This window comes from Condylura cristata, unplaced genomic scaffold, assembly GCF_000260355.1.
Source record: "Condylura cristata isolate star-nosed mole 26May11 unplaced genomic scaffold, ConCri1.0 scaffold00026, whole genome shotgun sequence".
In the NCBI taxonomy this organism is placed as follows: Eukaryota; Metazoa; Chordata; class Mammalia; order Eulipotyphla; family Talpidae; genus Condylura; species Condylura cristata.
In genome coordinates, this window is record NW_004567127.1 from 1,621,421 (window position 1) to 1,642,397 (window position 20,977).

Here is a 20,977-nt window from a genome sequence, read left to right on the forward strand (position 1 = left end):
CAGTCTGGACTGAGAGCCAGTCAGAAAGAAAGACACAAAACCAGGATCTTAGCTCTTACATCAAACTGGATCCCCAGGTAATTCACAGTGATCTCAATGCCTCGTGTGACAGGGTCAGTCTTCCCAACTCGGTCAAACACGATATTGATGGTCGCCTGCAGAGACAGACCCTTCCGCTGTAATCACTGACTCACAAGTGACCAGTTAATCACCACAACAGAGGCTACAGGTGATGCCCTTAAAGTGCAGCTGTTCTTAATCTGCACCACACGCGACCCCGACTTGGGTCGTCACACACAGGCGGAGGGCAGAATCTACCGGTTCCCTGTGCAGCGCCGGGGCGGGGCTGTTCGGCGTGTTCTGGCCCTGGCCGGGAAGCAGTGAAGGTGACAGGCTCAGAGTAAGAAAGGGGCGGCAGCCCGTGACCTGGGCTGCCCCGGCTTTGCGAGTAGTCGTCTGGGTCACGAGGCGCGCGCTGCTGCGGGAGTGGAGCGGATCCACGGGCGCCCCCCGCTTCGCCCGGCCTGGCCGGTCCCCCCGTCCCGCTGGGCCCTGTCACCGGCGGCCAAGAGCCCAGGGCAAACAGGTGCGCGAGACGGCCGGGGACGGCCACACAGGATGAGCGCCGGCACAGCCCGGGCTGACCCAGGACGCAGGTTTGGGAATTGGGAGGAAGGCCCTGTTCCCGGGGACCCGGGCCACTGCGAAGGACAGGTGGTGTCTGTGGGGACAGAAGGGAGCACGGCGGGAAGGAGCATGTCTCTTGGCGCCTTCCCACTTGCAACGAGTTCCATGCCATACCACGCCCTTTCCCCCTCGCTGCCACTACTGGGGAAACCCGCTAAACTCTGACCGTTAAAATTAATATACGTACCATGAAAATTTTCCAAACGCAGTAAATCGAGAAAAAGTAACCCAGGAAATTAAAATACTTCCCCTTGAAAGTTTTGGAGTATTCTATTCTCTCCTGAGGGAAAACAAACACAAAGCTTGTCAGTCTCAGCAAGGGTCAACACAGCCAACGGGATATTTGTCTTTGCGAAACACTGTTCCGCCGGTTAAAAAGAAAACAAACCGCCACACCGCAGCTGGTGGTAACGACACGGGCCAGTGGCGCCGGGCGACGTCACTGCGGGCTCGCCGGAAGCCGCGCCCGCCCCACACCTGGCTGCGTGATCTACCTTAACCTCCCTGACAACCCGAGGTGCGATGCTCTATTGTCTCCCTTCAGTCTCCCGCGCCACCGGCGTGGCTCCCAGGTGCGGGGGCCTCAGGTTTGCACAGCCTGTTGCAGAGAGGGGCTGTACTGCAAAGCCACTTCCTGGACGTGGGTCTCTTCGTGTCTCGGCTTGAGGACGGGGCTAGACCACGGCAGGGCCCACCCTGCTCTCACTGTTAACCGCAGTGATGTGCAGCAAGCAGAGGTGCTGCCGTCCGAAAGCCCGCCCTTCCGCTCAGCCCTCGGGTGCTGAGCCACGCTGCACCCCGCAAGCCCTCGCCCTCGCCCTCCGCCTGTCATCGCCCGTGTGAAAGCCACACGTCAGCTTCCTGGTGCTGTACCTTGGTAGCGTGTAGGTCAACTGTTTCCAGAAAAAGCTGCCTGCTTAGTTCTTCCAAAGCATCCACTTCCTGTTGAATAAGAGTAAGATCTGGCACAAAATGGACATCAAGGTTTAAATCACATAGAAATTTCAAGCAGCAGCAGTGATAAGCGGCGGCTTTTGGTCCCCCGGCGGAGCCCACAGCTGCCTCATGCACGCTGCAGCTCCTTTCCACAGCCGGCAGTTCCGGCCCACGCGCCTCGCCCAGCCTCGGCCGCCAAGAGCGCCCCCACGCCTGCCTCTCACTTTCTCACCAGCTCAGGTGGTTTTGCTCATTAAGGTTTAAACATCTAGTTAGACTGCCAATAGAATCATTGAAATCTGCAGATGGTAACACAGAAAATTACCTACAACACACCATAGATTTCTTCTGTTTCTGGAACACAACGCGGAGAGGGAACTAACCTTGACCTAGTTCCGACACAGCTGAGATTTACAGCCATTATTTGTTCTCTACAGACATCATCTCTCGTTAGTCTTCAAATAACCCCCGAGAAAGGTGCTTTATTATCCATTTTGCAGATGAGGAAAGCGAAGCTCGGCGCGTGAAAGAACTTCTCCACAGCACACGGCGCACAGCCGTGGCGCTCACCCGGGCCTGCCCCCCGCTCCGCTCCGCTCCTTCCCCGACTCGGTCTTGTTAGCCTCTCGCGTGGGGCTCGGAGAGGTGCAGTAATCCCGACACCTGCCGACTTCACCTGACCAGGTGTCACACACTGGCCAGGTGTCAAAAGCTTTCGCTTTTGTGGATTTCTAAGTACCAAAGCTAGTAGAGTTCCTTCAGAAAGTGCTGACTTTAAGCCGAGTCCCCACTCCTGATTTTTCTCAAGTCAGCAGCGAGTGCCCTTTAGCGCCTTCCTCGCAGCGGCTGCTGCTGGCAAGACCCAGGCCTGCGCAGTGGGGTTCAGTTAATTAGACCCCCCCACACACCCGACAGCGGATGTCGTCACGGGGGCTGCCTTTGCTCACCGTTTTATCCCTCAGCATGGTCTGGGAACAGGCAATGCTGCTTGAGGAAACGAATCTAACTCAACACCTGCCCCCCCTTCCTTTGCCCAGGTGAACACCTGCCCCCCTTCCTTTGCCCAGGTGAACACCTGCCCCCCTTCCTTTGCCCAGTCCTTATCTGCAGCTGACACCAGAAGGCGCGGCCATGGCAGAGCAAGGACAGATGACATTCTTTTCACCTAAGTGAAACAAAAGGGAGCTTGAACCCCTGTGGGGGAGGAACAGGAGCTGCCCCCTGGCCCCAGGGTTGTGCCTTCATAGCCTGGGAGCCACACGGAGGCCTGGCAATCAATGCTGGACAGCTGGGCCAAAGCCTGGCCTCCTTGACTCTTTCAACCAAGATGATTCAAAATTTTAAGATGCACAGCTACTTGAATTTGTTCAGAAACGCTGACTTCTTTTGAAATGGGCTCTGATTTTACACAAACCATCCATTTTAAGAAGCCATTATGTTCTGAGCTATTTCGGGGTTGGGGAAGGTAACAGTGTAGTGGGAAGAACTAAGGAGACCACAGTTCTGGTCCCTTTTTTGTCACAACTACTTTGTGATGTAACCTCTCTGCATCTATTTTCTTATCTGCAAAATGCAAAGATTGATTAAGACCCTTTCAGCTCAAAGACTTCATCTGCTGTGTCAGAAAGAGGCTGTCCACACTGAATCACCTCAGCCTGGCTCTGGCCAGCCAGACTCTGGCGTGATCAGGCACCTCGGCAGAGACCATCAGCACACTTCTCTCTACCTGGCCCGGAGTCGCCATACAGGGCAAGCAGAGGCGTGAAGGATACTTTCACTCCCTGGCGCCGAGGCGGCGACACTCCTAATCATTCCCCAGAATCCGGACGGTTTGCTGTGCACCTCCCCCTTCTGGAACATTGTTCTCCGCGTCATCGCCATCCTGAAATGGAAGAAAACGTAAAATCTCAGCAAGGAAGCGTGGACGCTCCTGGTCCGGTCTCCTAGCTGCTTTTCCATGTGCTGAGCTGTTCAGGGAACGACGCACATTTCAACGCTCCACTCCCCGGCTACTCACAACGGGGGGGACACGAGCCGCCCCAGAGGCCATGCGGCCTAGGCCAAAGGGCACAGGCTCTGGAGGACGCAACACAGCTGGGGGTCGGCCCTGCTACTTCCAGCTCTCATTTCCTCACCTCTGAGTGGTTGTGGAGATTGAGGAAACGACAGGCCTGACCGTCAGCTACACGCTGCTCTACATCTATTAGTTCATGATATTAGCTAGCACCCGAAAGGCCCAGGAACTCAATAAACGTCCTCGCCCTGCTTCTTTTCCAAAAGCGACAAAAACAAAAACCAAAAACCGAAAAACAAAAACCCTGCAGAATCACACGAAGCTGGCCGTGTCTACAACAGCCTCCTCCCTGCAGCCCCATGCGACTGCCCCGCAGACCCGCCCTCCCCGTCTCCCACCCCTTCCACGTAAATCTGAGAGTAATTTTGCATGCGTTTGCCATAAGTGTGCTGGGATTCAGAAATGAATTACACCACGTGGAGGAAATTCACATCTTGGCGAGGTCCTGTCTTGCACCCTGTGAACACGCCGTCTCTGCACTTAGATCTCCCTTGGGTTTCACAGCCTTTGGCCATGTTGGCACGTCAGTGCTGGGCACGTCTGCCAGACTTACAGCGAAGTGTCCTTCTGGGAGAGACGCTTGCTGCTCTTACAACTCTGTCTTGTAGAAGCTTCATTACATGAACCTGAGTGTAGTTTTGCATTTCTCTTCCTTGGGATTCCCAAAGCTGCTTCTACCTGTAAATTAGTGTTTCCTGCAAAAATTGAGAGCGTCAGTCCATTATTTCTTCGATACATCTGTGCCCCTTTCTTCCAGAACTACAAGTACGTTACTGTTTAATGCTGTCTCCTCCTGAATTTTTCTCATTTTTTCTTCAATCTTTTCTCTCTCTTCTTCAAATTGAGTAATTCTATTGCTCTGCTTCAAGTTCACAGATTTTTTCTGCCATTTCAGTTCTACTAAGCCCATTTAGTAAACTTTTCATTTTAGTAGCTGTAGTTTCAAATTTGCTTTTTTTTTTTTTTTTAAAATATAGCTTCCAATTTTGGGGGTATTCATTAAAGCATGCTTCCTCCATTTCTTGGCACTTGTTATTTATGACGCTGCTTTTTGGACTGTTGGCTAACTGTTATCTGGGGCCACTTGGCAGTAAATCCCTACTGATTGCTTTTATCTTGCACAAGAATTTGATGACACCGTTTTCTTGTACATCCAGCACGTTCTGGTTGAAAGCGCCGCACGGTGGGTATGCCGCAGCAGTGACTTTGGAATCTGCTTTGGTTTTGTGAAGTTCTTGTTGCTGTTACAGAAGGCAGTTAACTCGCCTGGACTCACTGTGAGCTCTGTTACCATTATGGGGTGTGGTCACTTCTTTCTCCACTCAGCCTTTCAGCTGGACTCTGGGCCTGGGCAGGTTGGTGGTCAACCATGGATGTTGACAAGTTGAGTCAGATGTTAGGAGTTGCTCGCTCTGCGGTTCCTTCGTGTCTAGGGATCACCCTTAAATTTCTGAACGCGGCCCTCCCTGGTGGTGCGGCGGGTTAAAGCACAGCACAAAGAAGCTTAAGCCACTTCTGCATGAGTTCGATTCCTGCCAGCGCCGGAGGAGATCCACGTGGTGCGGCAGACCTCTCCTGACCCACCCGCTGCTCCCCTCAGCAGTGTACTTCATCAATCTGCCTGTTCTGCTCCCCACTCTGTCTCTGGTGAAGCCTCTCACCCTCCGCATCTCTGGCCTGTACCCCAGTTCTGTGCGAATAAATAAATCTTAAAAAAAAAAAAATTCCGGACGCTTTGTCATCCTGAGTTCAACACCTGATACCTCGAGTCACTAACACTTTCACTGTCATTCACTAAACGTCCAACTCGACCCAGCCCCGGCGGCACACTGCGCCCGGGCCGACGCCCTTGCTGATCTGAGCTGAGGTGCCCGGCTGCGGCTAGTCACAGGGATGGAGGGGCCCCCGCCCCCTCCAGCCCTCTTTCAGAAGAGCCTGGGAGACCCCAACGCAGGGCGGGGCTAAGCGTCTCCCCGCAGCAATGCCTTGCAGGTGACTTCCACTTCGTGGTACGCTGGATTTAAAAGTTGGTGTAAGTTGTGTGCAAATCCTAACCTGAGTCTGTGGGGTGAAAGGGCCCTTGCAGGCCGCCACCAGCCCCTTGTTTTAAACACGAGGATGTGTCAGGCGGGGAGAGCCCAAGGGGGCTCGGCAGGTGCCGTCGAGTGGCTGCCCTGCCGCTGTGCCAGCGCTTGGCCACAAAGCTGATTTTTGATTGTTCACAAAACCACAATTTCAAAATTGTACTGAATGATATTGGTGAGCAGACACTGTGTTTCAGCTACATCACAGGTTGCCACGGCAGAAGTTTTCATCTCTAAGTCAACAAACCAAATACAACAATAGGTCTCTTCACTCTCAACCTGAAAACTGTGATCAAAGGCTTTGATCACATCGCACACGCTACGACCGGACCTAGGTTTCTGGCCAACCGACGAGCATACGCACTCGGAGACTACAGGCTCGTCCTCTCGCAGGGCCCATGTGGGGAGACAGGGCGCCTCTTTCTTGCCCGCTTCCGACCGTTGACGTCTCGTGCTCCACAGATGCTATTCTCTCGGCACGCGACGTCACGGCGGTCCTCTGCCGCGAACCCTAAGAGGGTCATCCAGCCACGCTGCTCCACCAGCTGTGTCTGTGAGGACAGCTGTTCTACATCTGGTGGCCAGCAGAGGCGCTGCACAAACCCTAGATGCAAGGAGGTGTCCATCTGTCCTGCCAGCTCTGCCGGCTCACACAAAGGACGCGCATCTGGTCAGGCCGAGTCTTCTGAGTCACTCGGGGCTTCTGCAGGGCCACGAGCTGCCCCGGAGCCTGAGGAGACGAGGACCAGCAGGACTGGTAGTGAGATGGCTTCAAAGTCACCAACACCTGACGTGAGCCGTGACTATATCCATCTCCTCATGTGCATCAAGAAGTGCAGTGAGAGAAAGCTGGGGAGTCAAACAGCTGTTCCCACACAAGTCTCCTGCAGAGTTAAGTGATGGTGCTCATACTGCTGAACTGGAGATTTGCTTTCCCGCTAGACACTAAGTCGTCGACGGCACCTTAACTTATAACAAAGCTGAGTAAGATGAGACCCCCAGAGCAACATCGGCGCCGGATGTCCTTGGAGAGGACGAGCGTCTAATGCGCAGACCGCTTACCTTTTCTTTTTGCTTATGATCATGTCGATGGTCTGGAGCAGTCGCCGCTCCAGGGCTAAAATGTCGGTGTCGGTCACATTCCTGTAACACGTGCAGACTGTTAGCCGTGTTGTGGGGTCACACCCTTGGGCACAACAGAGAACAGTTGGAGAAACACATAAACCTCACAGCTACACTATCACTGAAGGGCCAAGTTCTAGAGGATAATGGCTAGCATAAGAAAAATGCGCTTGCCACGATTTCTTTTACAGCTTGTATTTCTGGGGTCTCACGGCAGTAGAGGGCTACCCAGCTTTCCGGCTTCGAAGCAGTGACACTTAGGGGCACGTGTAAGTATACCTTCAATCTGGCTCTGTCTCCCTCTGCTCTGCCGGTGGGAGCATCTGCTTTACTGAAGGTGGGGCCAGTTCCCACCGCTACCCATTAGAAATGTGCCTTAAAAAGTGGGGGCGACAGGCCCTCCCTGGTGGCGCAGCGGGTTAAAGCACTGCACTAAGAAGCCAAAGCTACTTCCTCATGAGTTCGATCCCCGCCTGCCCTGGAGGTGACCACAGGGCGCGGCAGACCTCTCCTGACCCGCCCGCTGCTCCCCTCAGCAGTGTACTTTGTTGATCTGCCTGTTCTGCTCCCCACTCTGTCTCTGGTGAAGCCTCTCACCGCCCCTGAGCCTCTGGCCTGTACCCCAGTTCTGTATGTACAAATAAATAAATCTTTAAAAAAAAAAAAAGTGGGGGCGACAAAAGTAGATGACTGGATTAGAAAGATGTGGTACATATATACAATGGAATATTACTCAGCAACCAAAAAGGAGAAACACATGTCTTTTGCAGCAACTTGGATGGAGCTGGAAAAGATCATGCTGAGTGAGATAAGCCAGAAAGAGAAAGAAAAATACCGGATGGTTTCACTCATAGCAGGAGTATAATGGACCAGGTGGAAAATAACAAAAATAATGAACAACCATAGACCAGAGACATTCTGTGGGGTGGAGTGGGGAGTGGCGTCAAAAATAGGGGTTGGGGGGAGGGAAATGCACGGGATTATGGTACACACGGGTAACTTGGTGATGGGAAACCCGCGGGGATTACAATTGAGATGGAAGAAAAAAAAATGTACAAAATGATGTAAAAATAAACTTTTGTAATAAAAAAATTAAAAATAAAACAAGAAACTATATTCTTTGTCTTTTCTGTATTGCACACTAATTGAAAAAAAAAAAGTGGGGGCAAAGAGGTGGGCGGAGAGGACCAGATCCATCTGCCACTTTAAAAATAAATGAAATAAAGGGGGTGCGCAGTCCCGGAGAGAAGGCTGACTCACAAAGACCCCGGTCCACGCCCACCAGGGAAAGGGAATCAAAAGGCCGCACCGTGGACTGCACACTGAACTCCAGCGCTGCCAACAACAGGCTACGCCGGGTCTTCGCCAGGGGCTGAGAAGTGGTTCAGATTTAAGTATCCAGGAGGGTGGCGTGACATGACATATGCATTTTAAGAGGTAACAGGGTGTCTCCCCGCTGCTCCCCTCAGCAGTGTCCTTCGGCAACCTGCCTGTCCTGTCCCCACTCTGCCCCGGTGAGTCCTCTCTCCCCACACCTCTGGTCTGCACCCTGTTCTGTAGTGGGGAGCAGGGAGAGCCACAGTTCTCTGTACCTGAGGAAGTAGGACATGTACGTGTATGGGCAGTTGACAGCACCGAAGCCGGACAGGAGCGCCATGAGGGTCACCCCGATCACCCCGACGCGGCTGATGAGCTGCTCTATGGACAGGATCCCTGGAAACACCACGCACGTGAGCACCGGGCTAAGGGCAGTTATTGTATAAAAGAGGGGACGGGGAGCAGATGCTCGCACAGGTCAAGGGGCAGAAGAGCCGCCTGGGAGAGCGACAGGCGTGAAGGGGAGGCCGCGTCGACACAGGCGGGCAGCTTGGCACGAGAGACGCCGGTGCGGCTCTCAGGGCGAAGGAGAGGCCACTGCGAGCATGAGCCGTCGCGATGACGCTCGCGCTGGCCACGTGCGACCCACCACGGCAGACACCCCAGCCGCTGGACATGCTAATGCAGGACCCCGCAGACCTACGCCGCTACAGCACGCGGGGGTTTACCCTTGCTCCCTGCCCCACGCTTCCGAGCCGTCTGTGTGACTGGGTGACAGTGAGAGCAAAGTAACAACAGTAACTACAAATAACAGTTTCCCCAAGACCGAGTGAACTAACGAGGCAACGTCCTGCTAGCAAAGCGTTGGCAAAAGTAATAAGGAAAGTTAACTTGCCGGAAGAGTACAAATAACAGTCTGTTATAAAGAACAATCTGCCCTATAATCGTCCATTACAGACTCATTTATTTATTTCTGAAACAGAAGAACTCATCAGCGGACGGACTTTCAGTCACTGTCTTTAGCACGGCGTTCAGGGCTCTGTCCATGACCTATTTTTGGACTTAACGAGAACACTGATTCCTCTTTCCCAAAATACATGCCCTTGGTGAAGACAATCTACCATCACTTGACCAGAGGGTAGTTACCTTTTGGGCCAGGGACCCCTTTGGGGCCTGAGAAAGCGGTGGGTACCTCGTCTCCAAATGGGCACGTAACTGGAGCAGACGTGAGCCACGCCCCGCTCCGCTACCTCGCTCTCCAAGCCTGTCCACTAGCCTAACATCGAGGCCCTTGCTTTAAATGACACCACTCTGTTCCAACACTGGCTCTCCACATCTTCTATGACGAGAAATCTGTTTCAAAACCAGACTTTTTTAGAGAAATCACATTTCTACACTCAGAAGTTTAAAAGAGCGATTTTTTCTCAAAGCTAAAAAATTACAAGCAATCCTTTCCTCTTTACTGTATACATACTCACCGTGTTTAGGGCTGAGAATGGGAAACGGATCTCCTAGCTTCCAGAAGAAATACATAAAGGTCAGCCACAGGAGACAGGAGAAGAGCAGCCGCTGCCTGCGCACTGCGAGAGGGGCGGGGTTAGCGCCCGGCCAGGGCGGGCACTGCCCAGCGCAGGGGGCCGGGCCGGGCCGCCCGGCGGGCTGCGACTCTGGGACGCGGCGACGCGGCAGCCGCTTTCAGAGGAAGCCCCCCGCTTTCAGAGGAAGCCCCCCGCCAGGCCATACTGGGATTAAACTCTCAAGACGTGGGTGGGTTAAGGGGCCATTCCAGCAGGGGCAGAAATACAGGCAGCCGGACAAGAGCCTGGTCATCATTCCGCGGCCACTTTGCGCTGTCAGGACGGCCTGCAGGAGGCGCCCGAGGCAGCCGCTCCCCACCGCCCCGAATTCTGCCCGCGTGTCCCTCGCCCGGTGCGCCCAGAGTTAACTACTCACAGAGTTGGATGTTGCTCACAATGAAGTAGCCAATGTAAAAAGGCACCATGAAAACGAGGACGAGCAGAATCACGCACAGGTTCATTTTCCAGTGGAAGTAGCGGGAGCTGAAATGCACAGCACCGGGGCGTCACCGGGTGAGGAGGCAGCACCCCCCACCCCAGCCCTCCGAGGGGCTCTGGTTCTGTGAGCTCAGTGCTGAGTATGCACCAGGCCGCGAGGGGGATCAAAACCCCAAAGCTCTGAAGGCGTCTGTGTTCGCCTTGAGCTCGTGAGGATCCCACTGACTGGAAGGAGCGCGCCGACACTCACTAAAGTGACAAGCAGCGCATCTCGCGTGTCCTCAACAGTACCACTGTGGGTAGGGTGACGACCACCGGAGCCCCGTTCCAGTGAGAACGCGTCAACAGTCAAGACTCAGAAACGCTTCTTTTGTAGACTTAGTAATGAAACTCTGCTGGACCTCGCTACTTGTGCACCACGTAGAAAGCACCAAGACACAGGATTTTAAGTAATTCTGTGGAGACATGATCCACCCATGGCTGCACTGTCTGCAGGCGTGCAACCATGCCCGGCTGTCTCAGAAGGCCTCGGCCCTGCATCCGCTCGGGAAGCCAGCAACACCCCCCCGCGGCTGGCCCGCTGCAGCCATTTCCCGCAGATGGGGCTCTTGCGACTGGTCCCGCGCAGCGTGCCCTCGGGGTGCGTCAAGGTCATGCCGCTGCCAACACGCGGCTGCTTTCAGCACCTCACCGACGGGCACGCGGCGTGTCTGCCCACTCACGAGGGGCGTCGGGGGCCACTTTCGGCAGTGCAGTAGCAGTGGCGCGCGCGCACACACACACACACGCGCGCGCGCGCACACACACGCGCGCGCACACACGCACACACACGCGCGCACACGCGCGCACACACGTCTAAGGTTTGTGCGGACACGCTCTCATTTTTCCCAGGCAGTCACCATTTTACCATTCAACTTCATGTCAACCATTAGAAAACTAAAACTGTTTAAAAAACTTTGTGACACTACATTTGGCTTTTTTTCAGGTTTTTATCGAAAGTTGTTTTTCCTCACATTTTACTAATATGCTAGTCATTTACCTGTCAACATGGAAATACCTTGAAAAAATAAAAATCCCAGCTCCAGGGGTACCACGCTAGGTTTTCCTCCCAAGACTACGACAGTCTGGAGACTGAGATCTACTGTTTTACACCCCCACTGCTCCCCGACCCTGTCTTACACCCCCAGCAGTGCGCGTGCGCCCCAGCCCCCCACTCACCAACACTTGTGGGCGTGGAGCCCGGCCGTCCTGTGGGAGACACACGGGGTCCCACAGTACTTTTTTTCTTTTTTAAAATTTATTTGTGCAGATAAGAACTGGGTGCAGGCCAGAGGAGCGGGGGTGGGGAGGGGGAGAGAGGACGCCCCAGAGACAGAGCGGGGAGCAGGGCAGGCGGAGATACTGAAACACACTGGTGCTGAGGGGGCAGCGGGAGACGGTGAGTCTGCGGTGAGTCTGCTGCGCCCCGGGGGTCAGCCCCTGGCCGGCCGAAGCCCGAGCTCCAGCTGCAGACAGCCCCACAGCCTGCGCTTTCACCGCCAGTGAGGCCTCAGTACTTTTGATTTCCACTCCCTGAGGGCGTATGCGGTTGAGCCTTTTCTCCTGTGCTCACTGGCCATTTTCCCATTGTGTTATTTGCTTTTTCACTATGTAGTTGTTAACAGTTCTTCATATATTCTGGTAGAAGCCCCTTATTGGACCTTTGGTTTACAAAAACCACCTCCCATTCCTGGCTGTTCACTTTCCTGATGGTGTCCTTGTATTACTGATTTTTTGGACTTCGGCCTTCTTTTGAAAGAGGTTAAGTAGCTCGTGAAGATTAAAAAATACAGGAGAATGAGATAAATATTAAGGAGATATGAACGAGAGGAAAAGCGATGCTGAGCAACAGCGAACATGTCAGTCCAGGCCCAAAAGCTGTTAGGAAAATATACACCACGTACACAATAAATAGAGACCTAGAAACTTGCTATGGGTGGGTCATAAAGTTTTTTAAACAGTTTTAGTTTTCTAATGGTTGATAAGAAGTTGAAAATTTCATGCTAGCATTTAAATTGATGTCCTGCTTTCTGAGAAATTCTATGAATGTCCTAGCACTCTATAATCTATCTTTTCTTCATCAAGCTAGTTAGATTTGGTTTTCTGCTAAAAGAAACCTGCTAGATACAGCAGGAGAGTGAAATGAACAGATCTGATCAGCGAGATGAATCAGTGTCCAGAAGAAAAATGAACCAAGTGCTTCAAGGAAGTATAATTACTACTGATTTGTTACTGCTGAGTTCTTACCCAGGTCATAAATCTTTGAAATTTCTGCAAAGAAATTTTTTTTATGAAGAAGAAAATGTGGGGGCAATGGACATGTGCTCAACCACACCCTCTCTGGAGAACACCAGTGAGTTTCGAGGGGCTGTTTCTCACGTGGCACAGGAGGTAGGACACAGGCAAGAAGCTCTTCAGGACAGCTGCCCTCAGGGAGCCAGTCCCTCCACGCCCAGAGACGACAGCATTTGCTCTTTCGATTAGCCCAGCTAGGAGCAACTAGAGAAACAAATACAGTCGCGTCCTCCAGACAATTGTGATCTCAGCTCAGCTGCGAAGGACACTGGGAGGCGGTGTGTCGGAAGTGACAAGTGCAATCCGTGTTGCCAATTAAAAGTGAGCCGTGATTTAACTCTTTTACGCTGACAGTAAAGTAACATTCTCTTGAGAAAACTAAGGGCCCTAACAAGATTACATATTTGAATAAAAGGCCATAGTACTTCTGCTCAGAGGTGAGTCAAGAGAATACCATTCGTCAAGGACAAGGCTCTCCTTTGAAAACTCTTCTCAATGTAGAGTTCCCTGGTGACATAAGGGTTAAAGGCTCAGTGTGATCAAGCTGTTGTTAGCCAAGGTCATCCTTGGCCAGGGAGTGACCCACAGGGCGCAGCAGACCTCTCCTGTCTCACCTGCTGCTCCCCTCAGCAGTGTATTCCAGTGGATCCTCCTGTCCAGCTCCCCACTCTGTCTCTGGTGAAACCTCTCACCCCCTAGTACCTCTGGCCTATACCCCAGTTCTTGTATGAATAGATAAATGCTTTTAAAATAAATATTCTGGATGCAGTCAATGCACAGACAGATGGTCAAGGCTCATATTTCTGTTATACAGTAGAGTGAAGAGTTAGCATGAAAATACAGGTATAATTAAAGACAGATCTCAGCCTGTACAGACTGAATTCCCCATAATGCACCTAAAGAACTAGATTTTAGCATGGGACTTCTTACACCATTTAAGGTGAGCTGCTTAAGGAACATACATCAAAGTAGCTGAGTGATGTCTTACTATGTGGGATTATTAGTTATAAAGGAGTTAGAAGTTGGAGGATATCATCTCCCAAGACCAGTACCGTTGGTTTTAGATGTGAGCGGTAACTTTTTCCACCACCGCTTGCTTCAGAGTCAGCAAACTATGTCCTGTGGGCCACCTGGTTTTATATAATTGGGACACAGAACCTATGGCTGCGTCTGCTAGCAAAGGCAGAGTGAGCAGGCGAGAGAGGAAGAGTGTGACCCAAAAGCCTACGCTATTTACAACTTGGCCCTTCGTAACAAAAGGATCCTAAGAGGTCAGCAGTGACCTCTGCTTCACTGTTGGCAGTGAAACTTACAGGCTGGGAAAATAAAATTCCGTGACAATTGGGCAATTGCTTACTCTGGACCTTGCTGCACAGCCCATCCCGGACTGGGCAGGGTCACTGCTAATTTGAGCAGGTAGAAAGAGGATTCTGGAGCCTTCGGTGTCTCCACCGCCCCTTCAGTGCTGATTCGGGGGTCAGGCTCGCAGGCAGAGCAGCAGGCGAGCCCGGCAGTGACTGGCTCCCCGCCCCGGGCCTCGGGCACCCTCTCTGGCCTCGCCTCTCCCGAGCTCCCCCTCCTCTTCACTTCTCCTTAAGTGGCGGCTTCTCGGCCCAGGTGTCTGTGCTCATACACCACAGGCCCCAGGCGCTCTGGCTTCTAGCCAGGATGTAGCAATCACAGGTGAGCAAGCCCCGTGCGCAGGTGCCCAGCGCCCTCCACAACACGGTGCCACATGTGGGCAGCAACGGGGAGGCCACAGGTAGCCGCAGAGTCTGCAGTGGGAAGGCGGAAAAGAGCCCAAGCTACTTCCCTTTCCCTACAGAACTGCGTCTGGCTCCTCCCAGAAAGTGGCCTGATAAATAGCAAGCTTAAACATGGAGAGCAGAACATACCCCTATTTCTATGTACGATAATTTCTTCATTTATCTATCAAGAAACCACAATTATCGACTCTGATTAGTACAAAAGGAATCGGAGCATACAGTCTCTCCATGAACCCCAAATGTTAGGGGCCTATATGAGTAACACAGCTCAGCACTGACTCCTGACAGAAATAAGTTCATATTAACTTACTTTATTCATATTCATGTCACTTTATTCTTAAAAGGTTTTTCCATGTAGTGAAAAAAAAAGGCACTTAAGTCTAAGAGGATAGCAGATGTACTCTATACAAACGTTGGCTAAGAAACCTTAAACTCAAGTCTAACAGACCAGAAGTGATGTAGACTGAGTAAGGAGCTAGCCAGTGTGTTACCTGGAGAGGCCTAGGGGTGTGCTTTTAAAAAATGCCTTAAGGGACACGCTAAGTTCAGTCAGACTCGATCATCCCTGGGCAAGAAACAAAGGACCAAGAGCTCATGTTCAGACTCCTTATCAACCCCAAATGTCAGGGGTCACATCGATGATTTTTAATCAGCAGACCAATGTCAGGGCCATAATTAGGATTCAGTCAGACGAGAAAAATAAAACTTGTAGGAGTGAAGTCTGGGACCCAGCACTTGAGGCCTCATTCTCAACTACAGCTCGGAGCAACGGTCAGATACGTCCTCCAGCAGTTTCACAGTCACTGTCCAACCAGTGACCAGAGCCCCGATCTGCTGTGATTACTGAAGTTAAGATTAAACTAACCACACAGTGGAATTTCTCAGCTGTGGGATCCAGGTAGGTAAAGAAAATGACACTGGTCTCTTGAAGGGAGACCTCGTTAGCACCCTTACTCACCTGCTATTCAGCACGCCTAAGATTTCGAAAATGATGAGCTCAAACATGGTGCAGGAAAACGCAAAGGTCACAGAGAAGATCACCTGCACGACATACTGGCGCACCTGTCAAAAGCCAAACAGACTAAAAGTCATTTCCTCATCTGAAACACTGAGCTCATAACACCTGGTTAAAGTCAGAGAACTTATTTTGAAGGAATTCTCTAGCCACGGGAAACGGGGCCACAACAGTGGAGGAAAGAAACCTCTAGGATAAAAGGGCTGCAGAAATAAAGCCAACCCCCTGCGGAGGTTAATGGAGAGCACCCTGGCAAGGACCCCGACGCGGTCTATCGCAAATGGGCGTCAATTATGGACTATTCAGTCCAGCTGGGGGTGCTTTCCGAACGCAAGGCTTAAAGTGGCATGAGGTGAGATACTCAAGGGCCTAGGGGTGTTCGGGAGACATTAGGAATTCTCTCCCGAAGAATAGCTACCGCTGTGGTGCATATGCAGCCGTGACTATGGCATGCTGTTGCGGAGTCTGGGCTTCTGGGCTGCCTTGCCTAGCCTTTTTCTTTTTAAATTACATCTAATCATATTCTCTCATTAAGGAATTCTACAGTGCTCATGGAAAACTCTTTGATGTGAACATGATCTTTCTTCAACGTAGGTATTTTTCTTGCCCTATTTTAAAACGATCTAAATTCACGTCGCATGAACATGACCAAATCGATGTCTTCTCACCTCATAGTCCTTAAACAGCTGGCGCATGAAAAAAAGCCACCCAAATCCAAAGAAAAGAATCTGGAAGAGAAAGCAGGTAGAACGTTACCTCCACACCGTGCCGTCCAGACCTCCCTGCAGTGACCGGCTAAAGACAGTAGCTCATTTCAGAGCTTAGAGATGAGACCCCTGCTCAGGTCTGCTGTATCCTCAGCAATGCCAGTAGGTGCTGAAATGCTCTTTAATTTCAAAATTTTCATGTCTTAGAATATTTTAATTCTGATTAAAATTTAAGCTGTGTACTTTTCTTATAAAACACCACCGATGAGATTACAGAGAAATAAAAATGTGTTCAGAAACTTGCTTCTCACAGAGGATGCCGGTTTGCAAATATTAAAAAAAAAAAAAAGGTTTGTTTCCAGAGGGCTGTGCAGAAGCAGCGTCTCTGACAGACAGGTGCAGCAGACTCAAGCAAAGCTCAGTCACAGTAACCGTGACTGCCACTCGTTATCCACCGCAAATGGCAAGTTCTCCCCTGTTGCTGGCAGCCGCGCCCCCGACCACAGGCCGCCGCCTCCTGGCGCTGCCCAGCACGGCGGTGGCGGTCTGGGAGCCGCGCAGAGGCCCTAGCGGGGAAGTGGCGGCGCCCCTGGCCCAGGCCTTTCCCCACGAGCTCGCCGACCACGTTAAGGGCCAGAGGGCCACACAGTCAACACATCCAGCAATATCTGCGCAAAAGATAAATTACGCAGACCAGCTGGGGACACTCCTCAGCGCTGAGACCGGCAGGCCAGTGTGTGTGAGTAAGCGCCCGCTGGGAGACTGGCTGGGATGAAGAGGCAGGACAGAAGTCGCACTCGAGAGGCAGCAGGCCCGCTGCAAGGGCCCCGCGCTTAAGGGAGGGTCAAGCGAAGCAGAGCGGGCACTGAAGAAGCCAGAGTGTCCGGAGGCTCCGGTAAGGTGGGGGCGTGCCGAGCTCGGGACAGCAGGCCAACGGGGAGATGGAGGCAGGAGCCAGCGGTTGAGGGGTGTAGATGGATGGGGTGGGGTGAAAACAGTCGTGACAATGAGCAAGCTGGGGGGGGCGGCCAAGAGTGACAGAGACACTGGCTAGCAGCCGGGGAGAGGGCCGGGGAGCCGCGACCCGGGACGGGGTAACCGGGAGGAGGCAGAGAACACCGCAGGACGAGGGGCGCGTCGTTAGCTTGTTTTCCTGGCAGCCCCGGCCGCTCACAAGCTTCCCACTGTCTGAAAGCAGGAGTTCCGAGACTGTCCAGGTCTAAAAGGCATAAAGTGATGAACGGTAATGCATGCGGGAACATTTTTGATGGTCCCCAGAGCCCCGCAATAACCTAGCAAATCACAGCACAAGTAACACAATACCAAGAACGCTAAGGTACAGTGAATCAGGACTGCACGAAGCTCCCCAGGGCCGGCAGGGCGGGGCAGGGCCGGCAGGGCCGGGCAGGGCGCCGTCGGCCGGGGCTGCCACACGGCGGCTGCAAAACGAACGCCAAATGCCATTTTCTCTGTCCTCTGTCGTAAAAGCAAAAATGCTCTTTGGATTTCTTTGGTTAGTGAAAACAGGTACTAATGTAGGTCTGTTGGGCAAACAGGCAGCAGGCAGGGCCGGGGTGCCAGGCCAGGCTGGGGTGCCGGGCCAGGCTGCCGACTGGGCAGGGGTGCCAGGCCAGGCAGGGGTATGGGCCAGGCTGGGGTGCCGGGCAGGGGTGCTGGCCGGTTCAGGAGGCTGCCGAGGCTTCCCAGTGCCCCAGAGAACCTTCAGGGTTTCCCCTGCTCTCTCCAGTGTCCTGTGGCCTCACCTCCTCTCCAGTCCCATGGCTCGTCCTCCTCATGGGCTGCGCCCGCTGCCTTCAGCCGGCCTGCAGGGTCAGGCGCGCTCTCTTCTGGCGCACCCAAGCTCCAGGTGCCCACACTCACAAGCCCTTCTGCAGCAACAGGACTGAGGACGCAGGTGACAGCCGTGGAGGCAGGAGGCTAACAAGCGTGATGAGCTCATTTACCCTCCGAGGCCCTTTGTAAAGTGACGTAAAGCAAACGTCCAGGACGCAGGGAGCGCACAGCTAGCCATTCGCTGCAATCTGTGCAGAGTTCTTAGCTCTGCATTCTCACTAAATCATAAAAGCCCGATGGGTGAGGCTGATTGTCCTCCTTCCACAGAAAGGTGAAGCTTCCAGCGCTAACCCGCTGGTAGTGTCGGGATCAGCATCCAGGCTGAGGCCGAGGCTGGCTCCAAAGCTCGGCTCTTAATCACTTCAAACAGCTGCTGGCACCAGGAGCACAGGGCACTTTCCCGGGCGAGCACGGCTGCAGGATGGAGCTCACCAGTCTATGTAACCCTCTACCTGCCCATGTGTAGAAAGGAGGGAGGCACACCTTTGGCCTCAATTTTGTGAAAAGTAGGAGGCGAACTCACCTGCTGAGTAAGAAAAGTGATGATGGAAAAAGGGCTTGGAGGAAAGTGAAGGCTTGTGAGGGGAACGGGCAAGTCAAGGTCAAGAAAACGACCACGCCCGAGCTGGCGGAGGTCCCACGCCGCAGTCTGCGCAGCTGTGGGGCCCTACCGGCGCCCTGGGATCCTGAGCTACCACAGACAACTGACAGCAGCCACCAGAGAGGCCCAGACACGCAGGCCAGAGAGGAAAGGCGCGGCCGGAAGGGGAGCAAGCACTCGATGAGCCCCTGGGCTGCTCAAGGTCACTGCGCATGGACACTCAGGGGCAGATCAGCGATCACGCCTACATGACTCCTGAAGTCGTGACTGAGGCTGGACACTTACACTGGGATTGGTGGACCGGGATGACACAATAAAGAAAATAATAAATATCACCGAGATTCCTGAAATGGGACTTCAGACCAGAAAAGGGAACAATCAAAAGTGAAGTCTATACAAGGGGCTGGGAGGGAAAGAAAAAGAAAGGAGAGAGTTATATACCTTTACTATTTCAGTGGGGGCTCCTTGCAGACTGACAAAACAGTTTAAACAGACAAAATGAATGTGAATACCAGTAACTAGAGAATTTATTATGTCCAAGGTTAACATGAATTGTAGTGAAATCAAAGAGCTTTCAAAAACATATAGAAGGAAAAAACATTTTTAAATATTTTGTAAATAAAAGGCGCAAAGTGCAGATTCTTATTTTAAAATGGGAATTAATATCTTTAAAATTATGCAGAGTAGAATCTTGACCTTGGGACTTAGTGCAATTTGGAGATGATATCTTTTGACTGTATGGAAAGCTCAAAATGGGCTAGATAACAGCTGCTTTTAGAAAAAATGACTCAATTGAAAATAAGCTATAGATTCGGGGATAAAAAGTCTCTGACAGAAGTTAAACAGAACTAATGGGAAAATTCCCCTTTTGTGGATCATTTATTTACCCTTTTATTCATTACGCATTCGCGCCTAACATGGCCAGGCCCTCAGACAGAAGCATGAGTAAGAGAAGACGCGATTCCCAGAGTCGATAACCCCTGGAGTAGGCAGGTTATTACGAAACAGTGTGATAGGGCCATCACCAGAGAAGCCAGCAAAGGGTATTGAGAAGGCATGGATGGGGCATCTGTCCAGGCTGGGTAGGCCCTGGGGGCATGAGGCTAACAACATCTGAAGGCTGAGTAGGAATTTGCCAGAAGGAAGTGGAGGGGCACGGAAAACAGACATGACTGTGTGTAGGTCTAGAGGCATGTAGCATGGCCAGGTTCAGGAGTTAGAAGAAACTTAGTGACGCTAAGTTGAAAGCGGAGTGAGGAACTGATGAGAGCCAATGCTGAGGAAGAAAGAGCCAGGAAGTCAATAAAGGACCCCAGACATCACCGCGAGGACTGGACTTCCTCTGCTGGCACGATGAGCCACCTCTACATCAAGGTTGCCTAAGGCCGACCAACTGCAATACAGATTTCATTTCAAATAAATATTTCAGTTCCTAAATGCAGGAAAAGGAGAGGTGGGTGGTGGTCTTTCCAAGGAGGGTGCTTTTTAGACTGAATAAAGGCTTGCTCGGCCTCTGCCAATAACTGATCTAGATGCTGGGAAAGTTTACCGCAAAGAGCAAGAGAGAAAACCTCCTTATTGTGGCAGGTATGCAAAACTGCAAAAATTATGTGTTCTGTTTCATATTTTTAAAAAGTTGTAATAAAAAGTTTTCAAGACAAGGACAACGAATGCTCTATTCTAAAGAGAGGAGCCAAAGGATGAAGTGAAGTGAAAATTGAAGCAAAAAACAAATACTTAGAGCACTTACAAATTTTTAATGCTTTGTTCACATTACTGTTAAAAAGACTTGCTGATTCTGAAGTGGGCTAACTATATTTCGGAATGGTGCCGCCGTGCCTCTCAAGAGTGGGGAACAGCCTATGCAAGTGAAAGCAGCCTGTGGCGATTGAAGGCCTCAGGACTGCGGCCGCTGCTCACACTTAGGTGTCTTCTGCACTTTAGCTCACTGTAGACCCCCAAGGGGCGAGGGGAAGCTCAGTTTTAAGTACTCTGAACTTCTAGGAACAGCTGTCCAGCTAGTACTTCTTGCACGCTTGCACTTGCAGGGATCCAGCTCTGAAGAGAGGGTCTCAAAAACTAAGCTCATAAATACATAGGTGGTGCCCGTGCAACGAGGAGCGCTATGGAGATAACAAAGGCCCCTCGGAGGAGGCTAACTAAAGCCGGACGTCGGCGTCCTGTACCGTTCACACGCCGCTGAGCCACATCTGCCGCCTGCACGGCGCAGGAGGGTGGTCAACCCGGCAGGAGGGAGGCCGACGGGCGCGCAGACGGCGGTCCCGCTGAGGCGCGCGCGTACAGTGACCCTTGGACTTGGCCGGTCTCTGAAGTGACAGCGACAGATGCCTCCGCACCCGGATTCAGGATCTGACAACCAGACGCGCGCCCACGTGTCCCCAGAAGCCGGCCGGGATTGGCGCAGCGCGCACGGGCGCCGGAACCGCCTTCCGGGGCGGCGGGCG

At 52.3% G+C, this 20,977-nt stretch overlaps 1 protein-coding gene across 3 annotated transcripts in view; it reads right to left on the reverse strand.

Annotated features, from left to right (window-relative positions):
* LOC101635554 (Golgi pH regulator) overlaps window positions 1-18,060 on the reverse strand; it is a 20,858-nt gene extending 2,798 nt beyond the window's left edge. The window contains exons 1-11 of one of the 3 annotated variants that reach the window (XM_012730172.1): window positions 17,821-18,060; window positions 16,019-16,078; window positions 15,294-15,397; window positions 10,174-10,280; window positions 9,699-9,800; window positions 8,496-8,616; window positions 6,844-6,924; window positions 3,396-3,505; window positions 1,561-1,655; window positions 875-967; window positions 60-155 (exon numbers count right to left, since the gene is read on the reverse strand). In XM_012730172.1, the coding sequence (XP_012585626.1) occupies window positions 60-155; window positions 875-967; window positions 1,561-1,655; window positions 3,396-3,505; window positions 6,844-6,924; window positions 8,496-8,616; window positions 9,699-9,800; window positions 10,174-10,280; window positions 15,294-15,397; window positions 16,019-16,078; window positions 17,821-17,853 (1,002 nt within the window). In that variant the 5' untranslated portion in view covers window positions 17,854-18,060. The remainder of the gene's footprint in view (window positions 1-59; window positions 156-874; window positions 968-1,560; window positions 1,656-3,395; window positions 3,506-6,843; window positions 6,925-8,495; window positions 8,617-9,698; window positions 9,801-10,173; window positions 10,281-15,293; window positions 15,398-16,018; window positions 16,079-17,820) is intronic. The other 2 variants (XM_012730171.1, XM_004689585.2) reach the window with 2 other exon arrangements.
* Window positions 18,061-20,977: the final 2,917 nt, after the last annotated feature.